Source organism: Alligator mississippiensis, chromosome 8 (genome assembly GCF_030867095.1).
Source record: "Alligator mississippiensis isolate rAllMis1 chromosome 8, rAllMis1, whole genome shotgun sequence".
Classification (NCBI taxonomy): domain Eukaryota; kingdom Metazoa; phylum Chordata; order Crocodylia; family Alligatoridae; genus Alligator; species Alligator mississippiensis.
The window spans coordinates 82,131,195-82,157,047 of NC_081831.1; the positions used below are offsets into that span (position 1 = coordinate 82,131,195).

Below are 25,853 nucleotides of genomic sequence, written 5' to 3' on the forward strand. Positions count from 1 at the left end.
CTCCTGTCCATCTTCTTGTCCCCTGTCCCCCCAGGTCCCTTTCTGCAGAGCTGCTGCCCAGCCCGTCACCCCAGCCTGCACCGGTGCAGGGGATCGCTCCCTCCCGAGTGCAGGACTTGGCACTTGTCCTTGTTGAACCTCAAGTTGAGTGAAAGAAAGTGTAACAGGACCAGGAAAGGCTACAAACTTGGATCAGACTGAACAAGCCAACACCGAGGTGTATTTAAATGTTTTTATTTCAACTAACGCTTTGCCACCATATTACATCACTTTGAATAGCTCAGAATAGCAATATGATCTCAAAATATAGCAAACAGCTTGCCAAAGCAAGAGTATATTAACTCCTATGGATACAGCTCCTTTCTTCTTTGGTGACAACACTTTCCGGTTTTTTTCTGCAAAAATAGTTTTCTGTTTCGGCACAGTTGCTGTTCAGTTTATTGAACCCTGCTGTTTGTAACATTTGCTTCTTCCCCTCACAAAACCTGCCCACAATGTTCTGTAGTTTTATATCCAACAGCATTTTAAATAAAAAAGTATAGTTTTCATGCAGACTTTGTAAAAATTATTTTCTAGGTGCACACAACTGAATCAAGATGCGTACGAAAAGGCATTCATTTCCATCCCCAGATGTCACGACACCAGCAAAATGACAACAGCTATTCTTGTGAAAGGCTGAGTTTCATGGTATTCTCAAATATATTTTAAATGTGAAAGCCTTTAAAAAAAAGTAACCAGAGAAAAACCGCTAGGCTTTATTTGTAACGTAATCAAAGTATTGTTAGATGTATAAAAAAAAGCACCGTGTAAAGAGAAGGCTGCAGGAAGATTCAGATATATGTTTCAATTAACCTTTTAAGCCATGCTACTGGTTTGCAGCTAGTCCTGTAACTTTATAGTTACAAACGCAAGCGGAAGCTGAAACCCAGAACATACTTTGACCGCAATACAAATTAAACCGGCTGTCAGATAGAAAGTAAGATCTGTGTCTCTTGAGATTCATGCCAACCCACCGTAGCAACCCTCAGAAGAAAAAACATGGGATATCTGAGAAACAGCACATCTGAAAACCCCAGAGCAGCACGCTAAGATGTGGCCTGAGATGAATGCATTTCTGTAAGCACTTGACAAGTCAAACTTTCACCCTGGGAAAAGAGCAAGTCTGTTGGTCTAAACTCCTCTCCCTGAGATTTTGGATAGCGTTCCCGTCTTGCAAAGCAAAACCGAAAGTCCTTTAAACTTCAACAGGTCTTAGGCCAACTGCATTTCAAGCTGGACACAGCTGATCTGCTAGTCTTGCACCTGGGATGGCAGGCTGGGCTTTTCTGCACGTGTCAATGATTTTATACCCTCTTCATTCCCCTGCCCATCAAGCACGCAAACACGGTCATGACCATCTTCGGTTTCACCTCCACCAGGTCCTCTGGGAGAGCGTACACTCGGGCACCGATCCTCCTTGCCATTGACACCGCATACCTGTTTGCCATTCAAGAAAACAGACAGAGTCCAGGTGAGCATTTACAATCCTTTCCCCTCGAATACTACTTGCCTCACACCTCTCTGCCAGAGCGACTCCAATCGCCACTGACAAATAGACTTAATTTGGGCTTCAAGATAGCTAAAACAAATGTAGTTCCCCTATCTGAGCAAGGTTTCAAGACACTGCAACTGCTCTTTAAATAACTTTAGTCCAGGAAAATGTTGCATTTCTACGTATGATACTTAACACTTTGATTACAAGTCTTTCTACAGCTGCTGAGAAAATATAATAGATGCTCTGCATCGTCTACTACATATTTTAAAATCTGATGAGATGGTAAAAATTATTCAATGCCTTCTGGAATGAATGTTTCCGAGCAGGTTTGCTCCCTGCTTGCTTTCTATGAATATTCAAGCAAACCTTAGCACTAGCAAGAAAGTTGCCTGCGAACTACTCTGATAGAGTCACCCCGGAGAGGAAGTTTCCAACATCCACTCAGCGCATCGCGCGGCAAGCTTGCTTTGAAGCACCATACTGAGGATGGTGCTAAAGGACCCCCGGGCCCAGTCTCGAGTTCAAATTTCAAAACACCTGCTCCTGGCCAAGTATTACTGAGGTCAGAGATGAAGATAAAGAGGATCACTTTGCTAAGCGCTATCTGAGCATTCCTGCTTTCCTCCCAAAAGCCTGGGAGGACCACGAGCAAGCAACTGCTGTGAAGCTGGAGGGTGGTCAGATTTGGGAGAGCGGAGCAGAGCGTGCTACTGGCCTGGGAGCAACGGAGATGCACAAAATAGGAACCGCGATGCTCCAGCCTCAGGCTGGACAGACTTACTTTGCATTATTTTGTTTGTCATCTTCCGAGAGGTTGCCAGTCTTTACAAGATCGTAGCTGATACAACCGGGCTGTATCGCATCAATTAAATCCACCACCGCCAAGCTTGTGCTGATAGTCTTGTCCTGGTAGGAGACACGGTGACTTGCATTAAGGAACGGACAGATTTGCTCTCTGTTTCACATTCAATCCAGAAGCAGTGGAAGGTGCGATGAAAACCAGACCCTCCAAAAACACTGGTCTCGACCTTTCTAAAACATACTGAATTATTGTAAAGTTCCTGCCCCTTGTTTTAGGCTAGGGGAAGGCTATTCCCCGAGCTACCATGCTGTGGCAGGGCTACACAAGAACCGGGTTGCAGGAAACAAGAGCCCCACTCCCACATCGTTAAATGAAGTTGTCCAGGAAGAACATGGGACTAGATGGTGAGTCCAGCTTCAAGTTATCACATCATACAATTACGCTCATATGATATCATCGGCACACAATCCCATCCAATAACCACTCACGCTTTCTCCGCCTGGCAGCTAGTTAGGACTTTCCCCACCTGGGCCTTCAAGGCTATTCCAGCACCTCACTCAGATGGTCGAAAACCCAATTTCCAGGTTAGTGTTTATTCATGCATGATTTATAACCCTCTGGCCCCGTGTCAACACTGTCCTTTCGTTTATACAGTGGTTCATGGCATGCAGATGTTTGCCTGCAGTGCCAGGCAAAGGAAATGCCCGTCGCCCCACTCCCATCGCAGAAAAGAGACTTGTACCTTAAAGCTCTGGATGGAAGTCGACTTGCCAGCTTCCTTCAAGGTCCTGTTCACCCAGTTTACAATGATGTCGTCATTTGCTTTTTGACCGTCGCCGAGATCCTCGAGGACATTCAATGTGTACCTGGGACCCAGAGAGACCATTACTTACAAGCGAGAAGCAGACAGGGCAATCGCAGGTCCCGGTTACACCCGAGTCCAGACTTCAGCACTTGGGTAGGATAAAAGGGACCCTACCAGGGGACCGGGGCCGTCTCCAGCAGCCTCTGCTCTAAAATATCCTAACCAGGCAGCAAATGAATGTCTAACGAGAGACACGTCACTCGGGAGTTACAGAAGTTGGTACAACCAATACACCACGAATCCCCTAGCCTGCACAGTACAAAATTGCAGCAATTCGGTCCCTTGTTAAACTGCGCAGTTGCCATCAGCTCTGATGACCGTGGCTCACGAGCGATTTCAGAGGGATAATGCATCTAAAGCTTTGCATGATTTAAAAGACAAATAGATGTAAAGCTTAACATTATATTTAAAAGTAGTCACTTCCTTTTGTCTCTATGGTTCAAACTCAGCTTATCATTTAGAGAGAGTTAAAAGGCATTGGTTAGAAGAACTCTTGCTATTACAAAATATTTTTTTATAAAATATAAAACATGTTTTATAATGGCAACAGTTCTTCTGAGCAATGCTTTTTAACTCTCTGTTAAAAGATTTATAAAATGTAAAAATCTTTCCTATTTTCATAAATTCACTAACATTGGGATCCCTCCCCATTAATAATGAAAGTTTCTTTCCTTCTACCCACGCGAGTATAAAGAGGCAAAAAGGAATTTCCAAAGGTGCAATAATCCAGTAAGCCTTTCATTTAGATTTGTTTCTAAAACACCTAAAACTCTGTTTAAATATGCCTAGTTTTTGGCTCTCCATACACAGACTAGCCACTACAGAGGGACAAACAAGCCACGTGGTAGCACAGGATTCAGCAAGCCACACTTGTGACGTTCGCAGCGCAGAGTTGTTTCAGATCCGCTTTACCTCCTCATCAGCTGCCAGACAAGTGCAAGGGTCAGCGTTGGGTTCCCGTCATTCAGGTCCTGTCCACCGATGCCGACCAGAGAAAATTTGGCTGGATGCTTCCCCAAGTCTACTGCATAGTTACAGTTTTCTAGCTACACCCACAGGGAGAGAAGTTGAACACAAATCATGCACCAGAACAACAACAAGACCCCAATATACAGAGAAGTTTCCCCATTTTGCATTAACTGTATTTCTAGCCAACGGCTTATTTTTCTTACCTTCTTCATGTTTGCCCCGAGTTTGGGGTACGGAGGCCTGTTCACTTTATTCCAGTCGACAGGCACTTTGATCTTCTCATATAACTGCAATATTACCAATGCATCTTGGAGGTCGCTAAAAAAGGGATAGCGCTGGTTAGCCCCAGCGATCCTTGGATCACCTTCCCCCTTTCATCTTGCTTTGAATGCTGTGCCCAGCAGGTAGGTTTCCAAAGCACAAGCCAGCAATACGACTACCCTGAATGTTGTGCCATTAAATGCAGATTTCAGAGTACCCCAAGAATAACCAACACCCAGTCAGTGACTTGGCAATCTTGCTGGAGTGCTCCTAATTTATTAGTGCATCGCTAGAAAAGGATTAATCAAAATTAACCAAGCTCTCTGGGCCCTAAACACGGCAACAACAGGAAGCCTAGGTGGAGCTACCCCCTTCAAATCAATGGCAGCTTCTAAAAACTGAGGCTGTGGTTTATTAAAAGCCAACTGCTCCTTCAAGAGCCCCCGGGCCGACACCTACCCATAGAGGTGATTTACGTGGGGGTTCACGCCGAGAGAGTTCATCCAGTTACGAAAAGTCCTTTCCTCACGCGTCTCTCCTGCAAGGAGAGAAAGAGATGATGGGTTTAGATGCACACGTAACCCCATATAAAAGTAGAGGTTTGGGGCCATTTTGAAGGCTAGCTACATAACATCCTATACTGGCTAAAGCCAGCCGGCGATTACCTCCACACCTCCTTGCTTTAAGAACAATGTTTGTCCTGATGCCTCCCACCAGGCTCAACAGGACAGGGGGCAGACAGCTTATTTTTAGGGTGAAAAACAGGTTTGGTTTTTTTTCCTTCCATGACTTTTCACAAGCAACTTGCAGAGCTACCCATGCGCGGTGTTTGAATGTGCACGGAAAGGATCCATGTTGCATTATGGAAGTAATTTGGTCTCCAGCTGGGTGTGATTTAGGCACCACAGCAGAAGAGGTCTTGTTACCTTCCAGGAGAGTCCAGTCGATGTCCTGGTTCTCGGGCTTGGTGAGCGCTGGGTACTTGTTAAACAAGTTTGCCACGAAGGCCAAGTTCAGTTTGGGATTCCCACTGACCACGTCGGCAGGAGTCACGAACTGTCTGCAGCCCAGCCTGTCGGCCTGCTGAAGCATGTACTCTGCCCTCTTCAAGTCGTCCTTCTCCTGTGGGAATCAACACGCCTGGGTCAGAGCCGGCCTTTGGGCGCAGTCGTGGGTACCGCTCGACCATGCCCAAAGGCACGACTCCACCGGATTGCACGGGGCATTTAGCAAGCAGGGCAGATATGCAGAAAGCAATGGAGAAATGCCGTGTTAATTCAGGTCATGTTGGTTGCAATGTGCTTTCTCTAATTTCTGTCTGGTGCAAAGCCCCAAATGGTGCTTTTTAAATAGGGTCATTAAAATGCATAATTCAGCGTGCTGACAAAGAGCTGGAAGCACGAATTTATTTGCACATGTTTGCTTTCTTCGTGTTGAAACATGCTGGCATTTAACTGCAGATCTAAAGCACGGGTTCCCACCAATGTTTTCGGACACGGACACCCCGGGCATCTTGACAGTGTAGGGGCTGACGGCAGACAGTCCGCGACCGGCCGGTTTCCAGAATAAGGGTATAAAAGGCTGAATACTTACACTGAAACCTGACATGTTGATATCGATCTGTGGCTCTCCTTCTTTCTGCCCTTTTGGTGCAATTTGGTTGAGAAGGTGGAAGTAAGCTCTGGAGTCCTGAAATCCATGAAACAGAGCGTCAGCTTCATCTCACACAGGGGCAAAGCCACAGCAGCTGCACATTGCAGCCTCCTCTTAATCAAGTCACCGGGCATAGCTACCGTATGTACCTTGACTGAATTACTGAAGTCAGTGAGCTGGACAGATAAGAAAAAGAGCAATAGAAAAGCACCACAGCAGAAATCCAGGAGGCATGAGGGGAAAGAGAAAGAAAGTTAGCAACATTCGAGTCAGATTTAATAGCATTTAATCTGCAAAAGAACAGGCACGGTTTTAATTCTTTACACCCCACAGATTGCTACAAGGGAAACAGCAAGTATAAAAAGGCCCTGATCTTTAACTGCCAGCAGAAACCCAAGGTGCTATAACCACACCAGCCTCCGGAGCAGCTTCTTGCCCATGGCCACTACTGTGCTGTCAATATTTTGATTATACAGGGTTTTCTCGCTGCTTCACGTTAATACAATGCAGATATTTTTCCTTAGAGCTGATAAAATCGAGCATTTTAAACTACTCTGGAGAATTTGGAGACACAGGAGAAGAGCTCATAGCCTTGCATCCAGTGGTAATTGTGAAGGAAATGCAACATCTGGACTTGTTTTTCTTGTAAAAGCTGAAGTCCATGCCTTTGTGGGGCTGTGAAGAGCCCACAATACTCTGCACCAACATGAACACTGGACTTCATTGAAGACCTACATTTCCCCAGTTCCAACACACTACATTTTGGGTAAATATTAGCCAGCAACACAATTTCCATTCAGTTGGAGTGCTCTCCCATGCAGATGTGACCAAAACATTTCCAAAGGCAATTTCCCCCTTTTTTGGATGAGCTCTGGTCCACAGCCTCCTTTACAAGCTCTTGCAAATAGCTTCTGAAAGAAAACCATCTTGAGCTTGTGTGCGCTTGCCATGTGAAAGCCAGCAAGGTGCATACAGCCGTAAAAACACCCAAGGGCTTTTGAACTAGTCAGTCTGTCTTGCAAAGATTGAGGTGTCCAAAACAGACCCCAAGGTTCATCACTGGACACCTGGGTGCAAGCCGGCACTACAGGAGTGCAAGCCCCCATGTATACCGACGTCACATCACTGCTGTACGGAGCTGGATCATCTCGTGCCGAAGCACTAGATCCCTGATCTTGCAAGCATGCATGTGCGTGCTTCACCTCGCTATTCATGTGTCCTCACTGAAAAAAACCAACGGCTCTGGTCTAGGCAGCGAAGCAGCACATGCCTGTTTGCAGACCCAGGTCCTAACTCATTAACAAAGCAGCAAATATTTCTGAGGGAATTAAACACCACCTTGTCCATTCACAACCACGTCCCGCTGGCGCGTAGCTCAGACAGCCCGGCGACTCCCGAGAGAAGCAGGCGGCTCTCACGTACCTTGATGTCTGAACTGAAGTTATTGATTTTGTGCCACCCGGCATTTTCCAAATGGAAGTTGGCCCATCTCAGGAGCAGCTCTTCTGGTGACAGCTTCATAAGATCCTCCAGAGTTTCACCATCACGGAGCAAGGCAGCCAAAGCTGGAAGAAAAAACACAAGGACGCTCACAGACACAGGACAGCATTCTTTAAGAGACGCCATCTTCCACATTATAATTAAACTTGGTAGGAAGTAACTTTAATGTTTTTGGATGACTAAGACTTTGATCACATCCAAAAAAAAAAAATTTTCTGACATTTCCAACTCAGACAAAAACCACCTCGGTTTGTCCTGGTAAAAGTAACAAATGTTTAAGTGGAAAAAGTTCTGTAAAAAGTTTTGGTCGGGGTGTGAGTGGAGTTTTTCCATGGCTGAGAGGCTGTAACTATTTAGTGCGTGCATTTCAATTTGAGGGAAAAAAAATGAAGGATATAAGTAATTTCACATATCTTTGGCTGAAGTAAATGACCACAGCTCAAAACAAGCGTTGTCTGGAAGGCCACTGCTAATGCTTATCAGGTGGCGAACGGGCTAGGTCTAGCTCCAACACCGCCGTGTCGGTAGCAGTGGGGAAAGGGAAACTGCACCGTCAGAAATGTTTCCAACGCAGCTCTTTTGATTCATAGATTCATAGATGTTAGGGTCGGAAGGGACCTCAATAGATCATCAATGGATCAATTGGATGATGACCATTGCCAATTCGTTGATGCTGCAGCTTTCTACCAAGATGCACTGGTTTTAGCTCAATGGTCATCAGGAAGATGCATCGACTCCACAACATGGCTAAACAGCCATGGCAGGCGAGCCAAGGCCCAATCATCGGGCCACTCACCTGGGATATGAGAGACCCAGGCACCAAACCCTGCTCTGCTGTGAAATGGTGGGGACAGGCGCCAACCCAGGGCTCCCCATCCCAGACAAGTGCCCAGGCAACCCCGCTGCTCACTCAGAGGAACAAAAGTGGGGTGGCCTCTCTTTTTCAGTGAGTTTTCCAGAAAGTCTAGGTTGTTTCAGTGAAGGAACAAGTGAAAAAATAAAAAATAAATACACAGGTTTTTCAGAAGGTTGAGTCCCTGCTTTACTCAAGCTCTGATTGGGGCTGGCAGGATGCATCTTTTTCTCTGAAACGCTGACCAAACAGCTCTGATTAAATGCATCCAAGAAAATTAAAATTCAGTCCTGTACAGTGTGTCTGTTTTGGGTGGGTTTCTCAAAAACTAATAACACCTGAAAAAGTCAGTTATCAACTGGAACCTGAAAGATAAATTATACATATATTTACAATGCAAGTTAAATATATATATTTAAAATGCATCTTTCAGATTCCAGTCAAAAACTGAGTTTTCCAGGTTTTTTGGTTTGTAATAGATTAGATTTAGACAGACAGACAGACATGCACACATCTTGCTGATCAGTTATATTACACACACACACACACACACACACACACACACACACACACACGAGTGTTTTGAACCCGAAAGCTTCCTTAATAATTGTTTTCCAACTATTTAAGTTGGTCTAATAAAAGATATCAGATTCACCCAAAGAACCTTGTCTGCCATATATATATATATATACACACACACACACACACATATATGTATATACACACACGTGCAAACACACATATACACATATACACACACACACATATATATATGTGTTTGCACGTGTGTGTATATATACATATATGTGTGTATATGTGTATATGTATTTATATATACATACATATACACATACACACATACATATATATGTGTTTGCACGTGTGTGTGTATATACATATATATGTATGTGTGTATATGTATATACACACACGTGCAAACACATACATATACACATACACACACATATATGCATATATACATACACACATGTATACACATGTGCAAACACACACATATATGTAAATATACACACATATGTATACACATGTGCAAACACATACACACGTATATATACACACACATATATGTATACGTATGTGCAAACACATACACACGTATATATACACACACATATATGTATACGTATGTGCAAACACACACACACACACACATATATATAGCTATCTAGATATCTCTCTATATAGATCTAGATAGATAGATAGATAGAGAGCGCGCTCTCTTCAGAGCAGCTACAGGCCCATCTCTATCTCTCTCTCAATGGGGGCTGGGGGTTTACAAAAGGACGGATTCTGACCAGCCCCAGCATCACACGTTGGTTCAGCGCAGGTTTTGAACACATCTACTTCCATTCAGGAAAGCATCTACTACTTTATGACTATTAGGGGTTTCCCCAGGCGAGAAATCATCTGTTTGCACCCGGAAGCTTGCTTTGAGATCAATTTATTTGCAGAAGTCGAGGAGACGCCCACCCAGGACAGGAAACCCTTGCTGTTACTGGAAGCATCGAATGTACGCCTGGCCTGTTCACAAGGACGATGGCACCGTTAGGGAAGACCGCAGGGGGACTCGGCCCGATGGACAGAGGCAGTTTCCAGGCCAGACAGATCAGTGAGGCGAGGAGGAAGAAAAGGGCTTGGAGAATAAAGCATGGATCATCCATTCAGGCCAAGGTGCGCGGCTTTCATCCGTCTCACTCATTCTCCTCCCCTGCCCTGCCCTGCCTTGCCCTCCCAACGGGACAGGAGCGAAGGTACACCACCCTTTGCAGTCGGGGTTACCTTCATTTCTGCTGAGCTCGATGTCAGCGAACAAGCCAATCTTTATGATCTGCCAGAGCAGTCCCAGAACCAGGTGCGGCTTCCCTTCCCTCAAATCCTCCGCTCCAATATTGACAACGTGACACCCGATGGCGGAGGCAGAATTCAACGCCAAGTTCAAGTTTTCCTGTAAACAATACGGCTCCGTGAGACGGGCTTTGCATTTCATTCGGGGCAGGCAGCTGCGGGACTCGCCTCCCCCGTTAAGGAATAAAAACGTTGTCTTATGGCAAAATCCTGATGCATTGAACTCCAGCTCGACTTCTTTTAAAACAAGCTGTCTCCGAAACAGGACTAAATTAATATGAACAGAATAAGACCCACGGGTTTAATTTCAGCTTCTAGTATTTGGTTTCAGCCTGAGTCGCATCTAGTGGCGTTAACAAGATTAAAACAGAAAATGAAATGGAAACGTTTGTTTATAAGCATGTACAGAATATTGCTCACAATACTTGGCAGCTGCCTACAGTACACGGATGGGTAACATTAGCAATTTAAAGACGGCATTTTCCAATACATGATTATTTCCATGCATGCTCTCAGACCTCCTTTTGATATGAAAATTAACCTGAAGACGGATTTGTTATAGTATTTCAGTTTTAATATAGCCTGCCAAAGAGACCTTTAGCAGAACTGAGAAATTCCTTTCATCCTTATGAATATTTACAGAACATTACCCTCGACTAAGATTTCCATCTACTACGCACTACAACATTGCCTTTAATTATTAAAAATAATAATAATTTAAACTCTTCTCTGCTCTGAAGCAAGGTTTTGAATTAATTAGCAGAGCACGCCCAGGAATTATTTTTGCACAAGTCTTGCATGAGCTGAACTTTATTTAGACATAAGGAAAATCTCATACCTGGATGATGAATGGCGTGAGTTTTTTCTTGTTGATTGTTCTTTCATCGATCGTGTCCGGAACAGAAAGGTTGATCATTTTGCTGATAAAGAAAAGAAATATTTGAAACACCTTTAAAGCATTTTATCTCAACACAAGTCCTGGCAAGTATCTGCCACAGCAAAGTGCCCTTTTACAAAAAAAAAAAAAAAAAAAAGTGCTATTCAAAGTGGTTTAAAATATGAGGTTTAATATTTGTGCTATCAAGGATGTATCTGTAACCAATTGTTCGGTCTGATGAATCTTTAAACACGTTTGCAGCCACCGCTGGTCTCCTGGTCGCTGGAGTAAGAACTCATGACTTATTCATACACCACCAGCAACTAGCAACGACTTATTGTCCTGCTCGCGGCTGCTGTAAATTCCAGGGAAAAAACCTGTTTGCTCCCAGTTATTTGCATTTTTGCAGACTTCTCGTTATATTTTAGCTTCTTTTCTACTTTGGAGAACTCATAAAGCAGCAGAGTCTCCCAATGCCCGAAGAAGGGCGTTTGTGCCTGAAAGCTCGCAAAGAACTTTTTTCCAACTATTTTTATGGTCTAATAAAAGATGTCACATCTACCCAAAGAACACGCAACTCAGGCCCCTGGCACGTCATGTAGCAGCACAATGGGATCAGATCCAACCCCAACAACCATGCGCCACACACGCATGGCAGGGCACGTGATTTTGGGATCGGGGATCAGGTGCAAATGGCACCATTGCTACTTTAAGCTTCATCAAGGGCACAGGTTCAATCGCCGGTTGGACGAGATGACTTCTTGAGGTCCCTTCTAGCCCTACTTCTCTATGACCCTATGAGGGGGCATTTGATAGCTGCCTTCACCTCCCTGCCGGGGGCTGCAAAGAGGCTGGAGCTGGGCTGGTCTCAGTGGGGGCAGATACAGGACAAGGAGCAATGAGCTCATGTTGCAGCAAGGGCAGTTGAGGTTGGATATTAAGACAAACTTTCTCCCTTGGAGGGTAGTAAAGCATGGGAACAGGCTCCCCAGAGAGGTGGTGGCATCTCCGTCCTTGGAGGTGTTGAAGACCCAGGTAGATAAAGCCTTGGTTGGGATGATATCGTTGGGGCTGGTCCTGCTTGGAGCAGGGGGTTGGACAGGATGTGACCTCCGGAGCTCCCTTCAACCCTCCTTGTCTGTGATTCTTTGACTTGCTGGTGCAGGGGAGTCGGAGCTCCCCCCTGCAACAGCAACCAGGCACCCGCAGCCCAGCTGAAGCTAAGAGGTCCCAGGGCTGGGACCCACAACCAGCGGATTGCTGGTCCCAGCCCGGGGGTGCATGGGAGTCTTGAGCTGGCTCTGGTTACCAAGCCACACGTTCAAAATCAGACACGATGAAATCCAGCCACAAAAACGTTATGCATCTTTCATGGGATGTTTTTTTGGCTGGTTTTCCAGTTGGTCGCACCGCTGATTCCTTGAACGTGTGGCACAGGTGCTATTTATGGTGCAATTAACAGGTTAATTGTGTCTTGACAGTAACGTCTGCCAGCGGCCTCAGGCCAGAGCAGTTAGAAAGGAGAGACCCCGCTGCTCTAAAACATCCCTTCCAAAATAAACAAAGCGTCGCAAGCCTTCGGAGGAGACTGCGTGTGAATGCAATGCAAAGCCAGACTAGGAACTGGTTTTCCTCCTGCTCAGCATGCAGAGCAATGCTTTATACCATGCCCAAAAAAAGAGCCAGAGCCAGGTCCTTGCTTTGCACTAAGAATGATTTCCCCACTACTCAAAAATCACACCAAGGTAGGCAAAGACATCATGAAAACAGGAAGATCTTCCCATGTTGATACTGGGCTTTTGGTTGCAGCCGTGTTGGTCTAAGGACACAGGCAGGCAAGGTTCATTGAGTGGATGTGATATTTTTTATTAGACCAACTTAAATAGTTGGAAAAACGTTGATATGGAACTACTGAAACTCCAGCTGGTTCCATTGCTTCCTCCCTGGGATGCGACTGGAAAAGCCTTTACCAAAAGGGGAATTTAGGATGCTTGACAGCACTGGAGACATTAAAAACAAACCAAGTTTCTTAGTGGGCCTCAGCCAAGACAGAGCCTGGCCTAGCCATGACTGAAGTCAGCGGGAGGCTGGTGAGACCCCAAGATCTTATTTCTTCCATCTTCTTTATCCTCTGTTGAAACTTCCAACAAAGGGGAAATACTTTGAGATGTGAGAATCCAGGATGACTGAAAGCTGTGTAGGCTGCTGCCTCCTCTCTCTCTCAATTCATCCAGTTGGCTGGGTTTGTAAAAGGAGGTAACGTAACACAACACACACCTATGCCGGGTTAAAAACTTCCACTAATGCAATAGCCAAGTCTCCCTCACCTTCTTATGATGCACCTTGAGTAAAGTCAACCCACAACCCAAACAGAGAAGCAATTAAACCAAAAGAAATCTGAGGCCAAGACAACGCATTGAGCTAGTTCCCAAGGCAGTTGATACAAAAGCATCGCTCTGTTGCACTGAAAGTCTAGTTTAAAAATACAACGCCTCCTTATAGAAATTCTTTGAACGTGCTGGAGCACAAAAGCAGCTGGATTGGGGAAAAAAACAAGTTATGCCAGTGGGTTTTGTATGCAACGAGCCATCGTGACTTACCAGAGAACAATCCCATCTCCAACCGCTTTGAACAAGTCATCTGTATTTGGGTTCATCGGAATAACATGCCTACAGTCGGGATCGTTTTCCAAGGCTTTGTTTATCCAGTTTACAAAGGCGTATTTTTCTTCCTCTAAAAACAGTGCAATTGTAAAGTTAATCCAGGCCTTTTAAAGCACAGCAAATATTTGTCCCAGGAAACCAATGCAGAATAACCTAAGAGTTGTATGCTGCAATTGCCATGTTGTATTGAAGTTTTATGGGTCATACGAGTCAAATTCAGATTTGGTTCACCTCTGTCGTTAGCATCAGAGGAATATGTACAGTAGGAGTTATTACTCAGGAAGCGAACTATCCTCCAATGCAACCCAAGGACCACTACCAGGATGAATCCAAACAAGAATGAGCACACGGCTGATTTAAAAACAGAGCTAAGATGCTGTCACTTGATATTCAGTCCTGCCCTCATGCCAATGTCTGACCTTCAGAGAAAATAATAATAATAATAATAATAATAATAATAATAATAGCTGGTCTACTGCCAGCTGCTCAGACTTCCCATCTATGGGGTTTGATCTATTCACATTTGTAAGTCCAAGTCATACCTGAATACGAGTGCTGCGTCCCTTCGCTGGAGAGCTCCGACGTCCCACCAAGAGCACATATTCCCTCCTTTCTGTTGATGGCTTTTCTGAAAGTTTTGGCAATATCGCTGCTTTTCACCTCTTGGAAAATCTAGAGGTCGAAGAGTTTGGTCAGACAAACAGCACGAATGCAAAAGCAACAACAGCGTTCGTTTCTTCCCGTCTTTAAAGCAAACTGTGGCGTGTAATCAGCAAACACGAGAACGGTCTAACAAAAACCAATAACAGCGGTGTTTAAATTTGCCATGGGAGAAAAAAGAAGAAGAGAAGAAACCAACCAAAAGCCTGCGGTCCTGCTTTATTTATCGAGTCGGGTAAGGCAAACCCGTCCTGACGCAGAAGCAGGAAGCAGCAGGTAATTGCACCTTGTAGTTAGGTTTCGAGAGACCACCAAAAAAGCTCAAAACTCTTAATACTATGAAAGCAAGTACACATGCAGCTGTCTCCAGGTGAGCAAAACCATTCAGAAAGCCGTTGCACAATTTTAACCGGTGTGTAAGGTGAAGGCGGCTTTAGTTCAGAGAGGACTTGGGCCACGTCCCGCAGAACACAAAAGCGGGTTGTTTTAATGCAATGAGGACGTGTACAATAATCAAGTCTCCGAGACAATCTGCAGACCCGACAACCTACCACGTGATCCCGTTTGTGTAGCAGACAGGCCTGCCAAGCTGCCCTGGCATTTGCGGAAAGGTTAGCCTGAAAGGTCATGCTGGACTCTCTTTGCAGGGAAGGATGCATTAGGAGCGATTAAAGGTTCCTAGAGAGCTCAGCAGCCTGTTAGGAACGAACACGGCAAACCGTGCAGACTTCAAATAAAGATATTGCAGCCAAGCGGCTCTCTCCGCACCCCCCACCGCCCTGCCCATTCTGCCCTCCTCTTGCTAATCCCCCCTGATCGTCCTAGTTGCTCATCCCATGGACGAACAGCGAACGTCTGCGTCGAGTCTCAGACCCTCCAGGAAAGGTTTGCATGGAAAAAAGACCCCCGAGGTGCTCCGAACGCTCAATAGCTTCCTCATCCCACAAGTGCACCCAAAGAGCCGCCCACTCCAGCAACAGCCCCATGGAGGACTACGGAGAGCAGGGACAGCTTTTCCCCTGCTTCCTTGCCTTATTTTCCCCATCTGCCCGCTCCCACTCCTCTCTGAACACGTGCAAGACTTTCTACACCTCCCACCACCGCACGTGTGCAAATCCAGCTCTGGGTTTCTGCCATCACGGGACCAGGAGTCCCAGCTGAAGCAGCTGCGTTAGCTCTACGTGTCTAGCCAGTTTGTCTTTTACTGCCTAACTCTGAAATATCACCTCCCAGGGCTATTTCTCGCTGCTTCGAGATAGACACAACAGATTAACCAGGTGGGCAAGGGGCCAGTCGGCCTCTTGTCTGCAATTCCAGCCGCCCACGGCGTAAGCTTCGATTGAACTTCTGTTGCTCTGTGCTGCCGTTCTCGCTGTCTGAGAGCCGTGACGGCTGTATTTGTGGGTGAACTGAACGAGGCGAAGAGTTTGACAAACGTGGGAATTTGAGAAGAGCCCTGGTCGCAGAGCATCTCTGCAAAAGCCATCAGGACTGGACCTTATGCAAACAAACTCCTCTCACTCCAGGATGTGTCCCTCGCCTTCCCTGGTTGGCAGCCTCCAGCGCCAGGGGATGGACGCACGCACCTTTTAGCCACTTTAAAAAGAAGGGCAGCTGCTGCCGTCACATCTGCATGCTCCCAGACACAATCCCCATCCCCTTAACTTGGATCCCAGATGAAGCAGCTGCTACGGCCCATGGACATGCGACGGTCCCATCACAGCATCCTGTATCAGCGTCCTTTTATATCGATGGGGCGGTAAAGTCGGGCTGTGCTCCTACTTACATACATCCTGCTATACACACCCAGAGTTACTAGATTTAATGTGCATTAACTAAAGCATGTTAATGCATGTGTAGAACTGGCCTCCTGCCTTCCTCCTGGGGTATCCACATCCTCCTCTGACCAGCTCTTCCACCATGGGGAAATGCCCAGCAGCTAGCTCTACGTCCCCGTCCTCCCCTCCTTCCCTGGGCTGTTTAGCAGAGGAGACGAGGCCAGCCAGCAGGATGAAGCAGCCACGAGGCGAGGGGAATTGAACCTGCTCCACACAGCACACCGCAGCATTGCTCCTGTCCCAACACCCTTCCACACAGTCCTACCTCCCATACAGCTGGACCGAAGAAATTGGGCTCCAGAGTTTCCAAAGTGATTCAAAGCAGCAGCTTGTACCATGAGGACTTTTATGATGCATTTGGAAGCAAGCAGTTGTGTTTCCCATTGGCTAGACTAGTCACGTGGCCCCTTGTCCACTCTCTAAAACATATGCTTATATGAGGGCCCAATTTTGATCAACTTTTAAGCTTTTGTTCCCCCCTCTAGTCCCAGGACAATCAGCCTGGGGAGGATCAATGCTGCTGGCTACACTTTAGTTATAAAAAGTTTAAGCTGCATTATTGCTGGATTCAATCATTGCCCCTGCAGAAGCAGCATCTGCTTATTTAATGAACTGACAATGTTAACACCTTGCTAGCCCGTTAATTGCCGACGTGACTCTCAAACTATGACCTGGTGCGAGTTAGAGCGAAGAACCGGAGCTGAAACGTGCACCCAACATGCAAGTGCTCACAAACTGCAAACGAACTCCAACTTACTATTCAGCTCCGAACTCAAGAGTTCAGAGAGGCTGAAAATAACTGAGGAACAAAAAAGGTGAAGCTAAGTTAAGAGAAAAAAAAGATATATCAAGAAAAGCTGCACGTGAAAACACCTTCCTCATCACAGCACATATTGCTTTACAGCACGCTCGTACAACGTCCGTGCGTTGGGGCAGGCGGAGGGCGAGGGGCAGCATCTCGCCAGTCTCGTAGGGACGGCGCTAAGACTCTGCTGGACGCACCAGACTTTCTGCCCTTTTGTGAATGGCTTCATCTTCCAGGTCTGCTCCTATCTGAGCGGGAGGATCTGCTGATCTGGACATCCCAGACTCGCATCTAGGTGCAATCCCCCTGTGCAATTTAAAATCCCCCTCAGGTCCTTATGGGCAACAACTGGAGAGGATGAGCCTCCAATAATCACATGCGCTATCCAGGCAAGAAATTTTCTCTGGCTGTTTTGCCATCCTGGAGAAGCAAACACCACCTCGACTCAGCCCAAGAGTTGGCTCGGGACTTTGCTAGCTACAAAGCTACTTCAGCACCTGGACCCAACACCATCCGCAGGCATTTGGGGATCCAACATGCTTGGCGGGATCTCATGGACGTCCAGCCACTGCCTGCAAGGCTTGGCAGCTGAAAACGAGCTTCCCTCCCATGCCAGAAATGATGAGCATCGTCTTAGAAAGGACTGAAAGGAGGAGAGAGGGTTTCCAGGCAAGGAAAGCTTTGCAGCCTTTCTTTGATGCAAAACCTTGCTTTTTCCCCCACCTGTTTCGAGTGGGAGGTTGCAACGCTGCCCAAAAGGCCGGTCAAGACCAGACAATATCTCAACAGGCAACGGTGCAATTGCACATTTGCCATCTCGACATCGAGTCCTGCTAGGAAATGGCCAGGAAGCAGAGTGCAGAGGGCTATGGGGGGAGGAGAAGTCAGACCCCCCGTTCCCTTCAGACACCGGCTCGTTCAACCGAACCAGGACAAGAGCTTGCAGCGAACGCAGACGTTTCGGCTGCCGGAGAGCGCAGCCCTCTGTACTTACATAAACGAACTCCTCAAAGCTAATCTTCCCGTCTTTGTTCTTGTCGCTGTCAATCATGAGCTTCTGGATGATCTCTCTCACTTTGTACCCTGGGAGGGGCAGGTTGGCCTCCCTGAAGAGCTCGTGCAGCTCATAGTCGCAAATGAACCCGTTGCTGTTGAGATCTGCACAATGCAAGGAGAAGAAAGCATGTGAAATGGGGCATCTTACCTCAAAGCACCCCCCAACCTGCATCTAAACAGATTTTGCATGGAGCAGTGGTGTCAAACTGCCCTGGGTGGATCTGGACCGCAGGGCTGGATCCATGGGGTTGCATTCGAGCAGCAGCGGTGGCAAAATAAAAATGTCACCATGCGTTTGGTAGCATCCGTGCATCTTCCAGAACCTCGGAGGAACAGGGGATTCCCTGCTCCAGCTCGCTGCATCGCATGCACGCACGCAGCTTGTGCCCGGCCGAATCCCGCGTTCAGAAAGACCCATCAGGAACGTGCAGTAAACTGAGGGAGCTGTGAAAGGATGTGCCGCTAAACGGAGCCAGGCAGCACCAGTTCACCGTTTGCATCACATCTTCTTGATGCGTGATGTGAAGGACGAGACGAGACCAAGGGCGACACAGCGGGCTCACACGCTTGAACTTAAAGCAAGTAACTTAGTGAAGATCTAGCATGCGTCGAGCGAGCGCAGGTACCAATGCTCCAGTCCTCCAGAGAAGCGCAAACACGGCTGACTTTCCGCAGTGCAACTTCAAACGGGGCACGTTTACACACGCACTTTAATGGGTATTGCCTTATTTCAATGCACATTAAATCATCACTTGAAAACCACGCTCTATTTAATGTGCATTAAGACAAGTGACTATGCTTTTTCTTAGTACCTTGCGATGGAGCTGGGTGTGTACATACGTACTAAGGCGACCTAAAATAAGCCACGTCAGAGCATACATACATACACCTCCTTGACGTGGTGGCAGTTATCTTGTGAGCTAAGTTGACTTAACTAATGCAACTCAGATAGCGCACCTTGGAGGTGTATTATCTTGTGCTGCATTTAAGTCGACTCTGCTCCGCTTGCGTGTGTACGCTCCGACAGTTAAGTCGACTTTAAAAAGTTAAGTCAGCTTAACTGTCAGAAATGTAGTATGTGTGTACACACCCAGAGTTACTAGATTTAATGTGCATTAACTAAAGCATGTTAATGCATGTGTAGACGTGTCCACTGGGAGTTGAATGGGATTGCTCTTAACACACGTGGGCAAGCTCCACGTAAAACTTTGGAGCAGAAATCCCTCTGGTTTTATGGAAGGTTTATCTAGCAGGCCCCTCACATCTTATTTCCCCGCTGCAACATATCCAGCATGTTAAAAGCAGAAGGCGGCAACACACCACACTTTACACACGTGAATCTAGGGATGTTTCAATCAGTCCTGCATGCCACATTTTTATCAAATCAATGTTTCCGGCTATTACCGACAGCAAATAACTCCCTGTTATTTTAAACATTGCCCACAAGCGACGCTCAGCTAACCAGGGGCAGCAACACTGCATACCTAATGTTGGGTTGAAATACAGATAGTCTTGGGCAAGGTTTTCTGCTTACCACGGGCCGGCCTTGCAAACAGATCTGCACATTACCTGCACAACATACCAGCCGCATCGCCTGGACCCGACACACACGTGCATCCTGGACCCGACACACACGTGCATCCTGGACCCAAACCGACAACCCTTAGCACCTGACAGGATGGTTCAGGCCAGGTTAGCAGATGAGCTGCTGTTTCGAATTCAACCAAGACGCTTGCTGTCATGTGCCTGTACCAGTGAGTAGGGGCAAAGGGTTTAAGGGAGCCAAGTTTTGCTAAATCTGGAAAACACCTCCTCCGTCGGACTACCAAACCATGCTCCTGTAAGGAGGCATTTCTGCACCACCCGCACAAAGAAGGATGCCACTTGCAGACTGCCTCTCTCGGTGTGCGGCATCTCTTCAGAGAGCTCCCGCCGGGCGCTAACAAAACACGGCTATGAGATGCTGCAATTTGGGAAGAACAAGGCTCCGGCCAGCAAAGGTATCCCACGCTACACGAGGCTACGGTCACTGGCTACCCAACGTGAAGCAACTTTGCACGAGAGCAGCAATAGAGGGGTCTCCTCCTCTTCCTTGGATGCACACACGTGGCACCCTGGATAACACGCAATCCACTCTCCGTGCCCACGTGAGAGTTGAAACCCAGGGGCCAGGCAGGGGATCGGAGCTGGGTAACTGGTGCTGACACAGAGGCTGCTGGTAGGACGGGCTTCGGTCTACAGCAGGGGTGCACGGGATAGGGACCGCGGACCAACCCCAAGCCACTCCTCCAGCCTGCAAGGCCAGAAAGTTGGGCACCGCTGGTCTCCAGCGCTCTCAGCCAGCCTCCTTGCACCTAGAGAGGCACTTGAAATAATTAAAGGGCCCTGAGTTTAGGATAGAAAAACCATCTGCCAAATCCTACAGGTCTCTAATGCAGAGGCTGCTTTCATTAGGGGGTGAGAAGGGGAGAGGCCGGCCAGGTCCCCCTCCCTGCAGCCTGGACAGATGTGCCCATGCTGGGCCACTGGATTCGTGGCCCCCCACACCTCGCTGCAGGGCCCCGAGCTTCCTCCTGGGCTCGGCCAGATGGACCCTGTGGCGGGCCAGTAGGGGGCGCTCCTGCGTTGAGCCGCCCACCCCCTGCACCCGACCACCGTCCAGGCTCCGAGTGCCTCCCTGGGGTGCCTCCCGTCCGGCCGACCCCTTCCCTGGAGCACACCCGCTAGCCTGGGGTCCCGCTGCCACCATCCAAGGCTCTGGACTCACTTCTGGATCTGCGCACCTTGGAGAACGCAGGCCTGATCGTCCAATGGGTGCTAGATCCAATACAAGCACTTGGGGCACTTCCCAAGTCAGGGGCTGATTAGGAAGCCTCCCTTAGTCCACAGACCTAAGGGGCCTCCTCGGCATAATTTAGACCCACCCCTCAATAAGTCTCCCACACCGGTCACAAAGGAGAACTTTATTGATTACAGGGGGTAGGGCGGAAACAGGGGAAAAGGTAGAGCAATATCATAGAAATCTTACAGGAATATCAGAGGAATCCCATAGAGCAAACCAGGGTGGCTGAGGTAGCCGTTTAAACGCATCTGAGTTACTGAAACTAAATATCTAATCGGATCTCGAGCAGCTTACTCACTCTCATCGTCCAGAGGTGGTTGGCGTTTCCTCTGGAGGCAGGGCACTCTTGGAGCATGCGGTGATGAGGAGAGAGCCAGGCTCAGATTCACCTGGATGACCGCATGGCTAATGGCTGACCCCCTTCTTCTTGGACCGAGCCCTTAAATAACCTCTCTGACCTCCGCAGCCCGGTCCAATCGAAGCTGCCAATACTGGCCACAAGCCGACCAATCTCCCCCGCATCCCTGGCTACCTGGGCCCGCGCAGGGCCGGGCCTTTCCCCCCTGCCCAGGTGACCAGAGCATCGCCTCCCAGGCGCCAGGCTTCTGTCATGTAGACCAGGTGGGAGATCCCCGCCCTGAGGAATGAAACACCAGCCTCCCAGGCTGGCTGAGACAGGTCTCTGGAGAGGGGCACCAACGGTGGCATTTCTGCCACAGACCCCACCTGGGACAATGGAGATGCAAGCTCCTACCCCGGAAGAGGAACGCACGCTGTCCTTGGCCTCTTCTTTTGAGACTCTTGCCTACCCCAGCTAGGAAGAGCAGACACGCGCTCCTTGCAAGGGCACAGGCACCCCGTGCTAGTCCCCACCACGCGTGAATGCACGCTCGGCTTTTATAAAACCAAGGCCAGCCTTCGTAGACCGAGCAGATGCTGCTTTCAAGAGGTGCGTTCAAATCCTTCCCAATGCCCAGCCCTTTACGGAAAGGTAAGAGGTGATTTCCCAAAAAGCAAAAGCACCGCTCTGGAGGGTGGTTTGCTCTTCATGTATAATGCTTCGGCAGGTACCCCTCACTCCCTTCTCACCCCCAAACCCGCTCGGCTACCCAGCTCCAGCTGGGATTTCGAAGATATTTTCATAAGTTTGCAAGAAAGGGAAAAGCAAAGCGATTCATGGCAGGAGTCCAAGGCACCTTCAAACAAACCTCCCAAGTTCTGCCTCGAGTGTTAGACTATAAAAAGTATCATGTCACAATGAATTACTAGGACACTGAAATCCCATCTCAAACTGCAGTAATTACAGTAATGCTGATGAAATATTGTATGGCTCAGCCAATGAGTGATTTGGTGAAAAACGGCTGTCTGGCCTTCACTTTTAGAGCTCCTTTCCAAAAATATAAGCTTACAAAGCAGGCTTTATGAAACACTCCAGCCCAAGATGTCATCAGCAAGCTATTTCCCTTGCAGATAAATCTCACTTTCTTTCATTATGGGTTTCTCATTGCCTCGACTAGCTCCTTCACGCTTAGCCCTTCACGGCCCGAATCTAAAGAAAATGCAAGCGAAGGGTGGGAGGGCTTAGGCAGAGCTCGAGTTTCACCCCAAATGTCTGCAAGCCGGCGGCCAGTCTCGAGTCTGGGTGCACGTAACCCCTGCGACTCCTCTGCCCTACTGCCGAGTCCGGCAGCATCAGGAACGCCGATGTCTGCGAGTCCGAATTGCGACTCCATGCTACTTCCAAAAACACCAAAAGCTGGCTGCTGGAAGCTCTGCGCATGCCCGTTATCCCGGGGAGACATACAGGGCTGATTTTTCTTTCCATTCCTCCAGCATTTCTGTTCCTCCCAACATCTTTCATGTGAATATATATTTTTTTTTAAGTTTCCAGAGAAGGATTTGCTCTATAGCACATCTGTGTTTATTCGGCAACATCAGGGGAGAGGCCAAGGATGGGATTTCATATGACGGGAAGCCGGCTGGAAAGTGCCGAGGAAGTTTTAGTGCCAAAGTCCCCAATTCCGGTCTCTTTCCTGAGCCCATCGAGCCCTCCCAGCTGGCCAGCGGGTCCACCTTTCCATCCCACGGCGCACAGGGGAACGTGCCCGCTGGCCACCCAACCCCACGCAGGATGCCCGGCAACTCCTCCCAAAAGGGGACGCAGCGCCCAGCCTTCGCTTCGCACTTGGAGATGCAAAGTCCGACCCCGAGATGTTTCGGCAAGTGCATTTCCACGCTCACTTGCCGCCCTGTCTAATCTTCACGAGCTACTTCCCACACCGTTGCAGGTGCCTTCAACAGGAAGAGATGGACTCTTGCATGGGCAGGGAGTACTTTTGGACTCTATTTTATGCATCCGATCCTTTCACAGCATCGGATGAAGTGAGTTTTAGCTCACAAAAGCTTGGGCTAGATATCTAATTTAATCAGTCTCTAAGGTGCAAATCTACCCTGCTTTCTGCAAAAATTTGTTTCTACCAGACTTTCATCCTCTTCCCCTCTACAAAAGCTTGTTACACTGGGAGGCATCATGCATTTTCATCTCAGACGAGGACATGGGGAGATTTGGGACCTTCTTTTATTTCAGAACCACAGGAGCACCAAAAATATATAACACCATGAGACCTTGAAAGTCACTTTTAGCACCTCAATGCAGCAAAAAGAAAGAGTTAGGCTCAGACCGACCCTGCTACAGCGCTAGCTCGGGGCAACCCGCAGCAAGTCCGGACGGGCCGCGGCACCGTCTGAGTTACTTGAAGCAATGACTCACTCCCGAGGATCAGTTAACACTGAGCTGGGCAGATACCCAGCACCAGCTCACACACCAAGTATGCATGGCACAAGGCAACACCCAGCAGATAACCAGACTGACCACGGCCGGATGCCTTGCACTGAATTATCTGCATGGTGTTCCCACCCAGGCTGCGCAGATGTGACGGGCGATTTGCACCGGAGAGCTCGCTCGGGTTTGCAACAAGCGCCTCACCCACCCGTGCCTCTAGCCCAGCAGGTTGCTCGGGCCGGACCACGGGCTCTGCTCGGCCGTGCCCGCTTTGCAAGGACGGCGCAGGCTCCATCCCCGGAGCAGTCCTCCGGTGTCCCCCCGCCACCCGTTCCCCGCCTTAGAGCCAGAGCAGCGCGGCGGCACAGAAAACGACCCAGGAAAGGCATTGCAACACGCAGGTGAGGACATTCATCACGCGGGCTTTTGCAATGCCGCAGCTCTCGCCATGGCACGGCTGCTCCAGCATTTGAGCTGAATCTGCAGACAAGGCACAAGCACTGTTTAACCCCAAAGGTCCAGTCCTTTTGGACCTAAAGTCCCATCATCCAAGCTCAGCAGGGCATTTCAGAGCCCATGGTCCCATCATTTTTTAAGCAGCGCTTTGGTTTCCAAATCACTCGGGCACTTCTGAAAGTGGGATATGGACTTGGTCCCACGCTCTCCGGCCTTCCATGCATGAAGCGTGCTGCAGGCCATGAGAAGCTGATATTGGGGAGGCCCCTTTTGCTTATGTCACATTGACTTAAATCGTATCCCAGCTCGGCTGCAGTTTGATTCTCGTTGTGCCACTTGGCAGCAACCGGCTGTCAGCTCCTGCAAGCACGGGTTTACTCGGGAGCTCAAAATCCTTGGGGAGAAGAAAAAAAAAAGCTGCCCTGGGATTGCCACTGGTCTTTAAAAGCAATACCATAGTTGCTTTGACATCCAGGTGGACCAGGCGGATAGATATGCCGCGAGACCCCACAACTCGTTACACAAAGCAGCTTGCATTTCAGGTTTTAACTCCTGAGCAAGAATGGCAGATTTAAGTATTAAAGCCCGATGGATCTGCTGCCCCAGAATCTGCAGAGTTTTAAATGTGGGTCAGGCCGAGGCCTAAAAGCATCCTGATGCTATTTCAGTCGCTGCGAATGCTCTGCAAAGAGCGAGAAACACCCCTGTGAGACGCGTCTGAAACACGGAAAGGGCCGGTTAGCAAGCGAGGGCATCTGTACAGCACGGAGAAGCGGCGCCGACGTCCAAAGCAACCCTCAATAAGTTGCATCGACTTCTCTTCTCAGAGAAAAGCCCTCACGCCTTATATCTCCAGGTCCCGACTCCAGTGCTCACACAACCACGCTGAAGTCTTGCAAAGTCTCTGAAGGGTCATATTTACCTACGGCGACGTTCGTCTCATCGGGGAGGACGAGGGGAGGGAATGGCAGAAGGGGGCGGCCAGCGGAGAAGGGGGACGTGATGCAGGACGTGCCCCAGGTATACCGAACGGCACGGCTGGTCTCCGACTGCCTGGCCGGTGGGCTTGCTAGTCCAGCAACCTGCACCTCCGCTGAGCCGGGGTTCGAACACAGCCGGTCAAGCAGGGGCCAGAGACCCGAGTCTCCTGGAAAGTACCAGAGATCCTTGCAGCATCGGCAACAACCGCCTGGCAGCCCCCGGGACATTGCAAGCCTGCCGACCAGCTAGCCGTGCCGCCGGCTCCCCGGGGCTGCGTGCCCAGGGCAGGCTTGGCACAGGCTCATCCAGGAGGCAGCGTGTCGAGCATCCTTTACTGGCTCGATGCTTCTCTAGACACCAGACATTTGTCACGATGGCAGCACTTAGGACTCGAGGACATTCATCTCGGTCCGTCGCTCAGGCTGGCAAACCCTATTCCCCGTTGTTACCAGACCCGCTGCCTCCCTGACTTAAATCAGGAGGCTATGCAACTAAGCTGCGGGTGAAGTGAAATAATGAAATGGCCGGTGATCGAACCCCTCCCCAAAACGAATGGCTGAGCGCAGGAAGAGCCAGAGCTGCTAACGGGC

At 48.5% G+C, this 25,853-nt stretch overlaps 1 protein-coding gene across 3 annotated transcripts in view; it reads right to left on the reverse strand.

Moving 5' to 3' along the window:
* Positions 1-218: 218 nt before the first annotated feature.
* Positions 219-25,853, reverse strand: part of PLS3 (plastin 3) — a 57,417-nt gene continuing 31,782 nt past the window's right edge. For all 3 annotated transcript variants that reach the window (XM_059732927.1, XM_059732928.1, XM_059732926.1), the window contains exons 4-17: positions 18,141-18,304; positions 14,386-14,515; positions 13,781-13,913; positions 11,142-11,223; positions 10,238-10,403; positions 7,507-7,649; positions 6,025-6,120; positions 5,358-5,553; positions 4,891-4,969; positions 4,374-4,488; positions 4,114-4,247; positions 3,079-3,202; positions 2,316-2,440; positions 219-1,476 (exon numbers count right to left, since the gene is read on the reverse strand). In XM_059732927.1, coding sequence (XP_059588910.1) covers positions 1,344-1,476; positions 2,316-2,440; positions 3,079-3,202; positions 4,114-4,247; positions 4,374-4,488; positions 4,891-4,969; positions 5,358-5,553; positions 6,025-6,120; positions 7,507-7,649; positions 10,238-10,403; positions 11,142-11,223; positions 13,781-13,913; positions 14,386-14,515; positions 18,141-18,304 — 1,820 coding nt within the window. In that variant the 3' untranslated portion in view covers positions 219-1,343. The remainder of the gene's footprint in view (positions 1,477-2,315; positions 2,441-3,078; positions 3,203-4,113; positions 4,248-4,373; positions 4,489-4,890; positions 4,970-5,357; positions 5,554-6,024; positions 6,121-7,506; positions 7,650-10,237; positions 10,404-11,141; positions 11,224-13,780; positions 13,914-14,385; positions 14,516-18,140; positions 18,305-25,853) is intronic.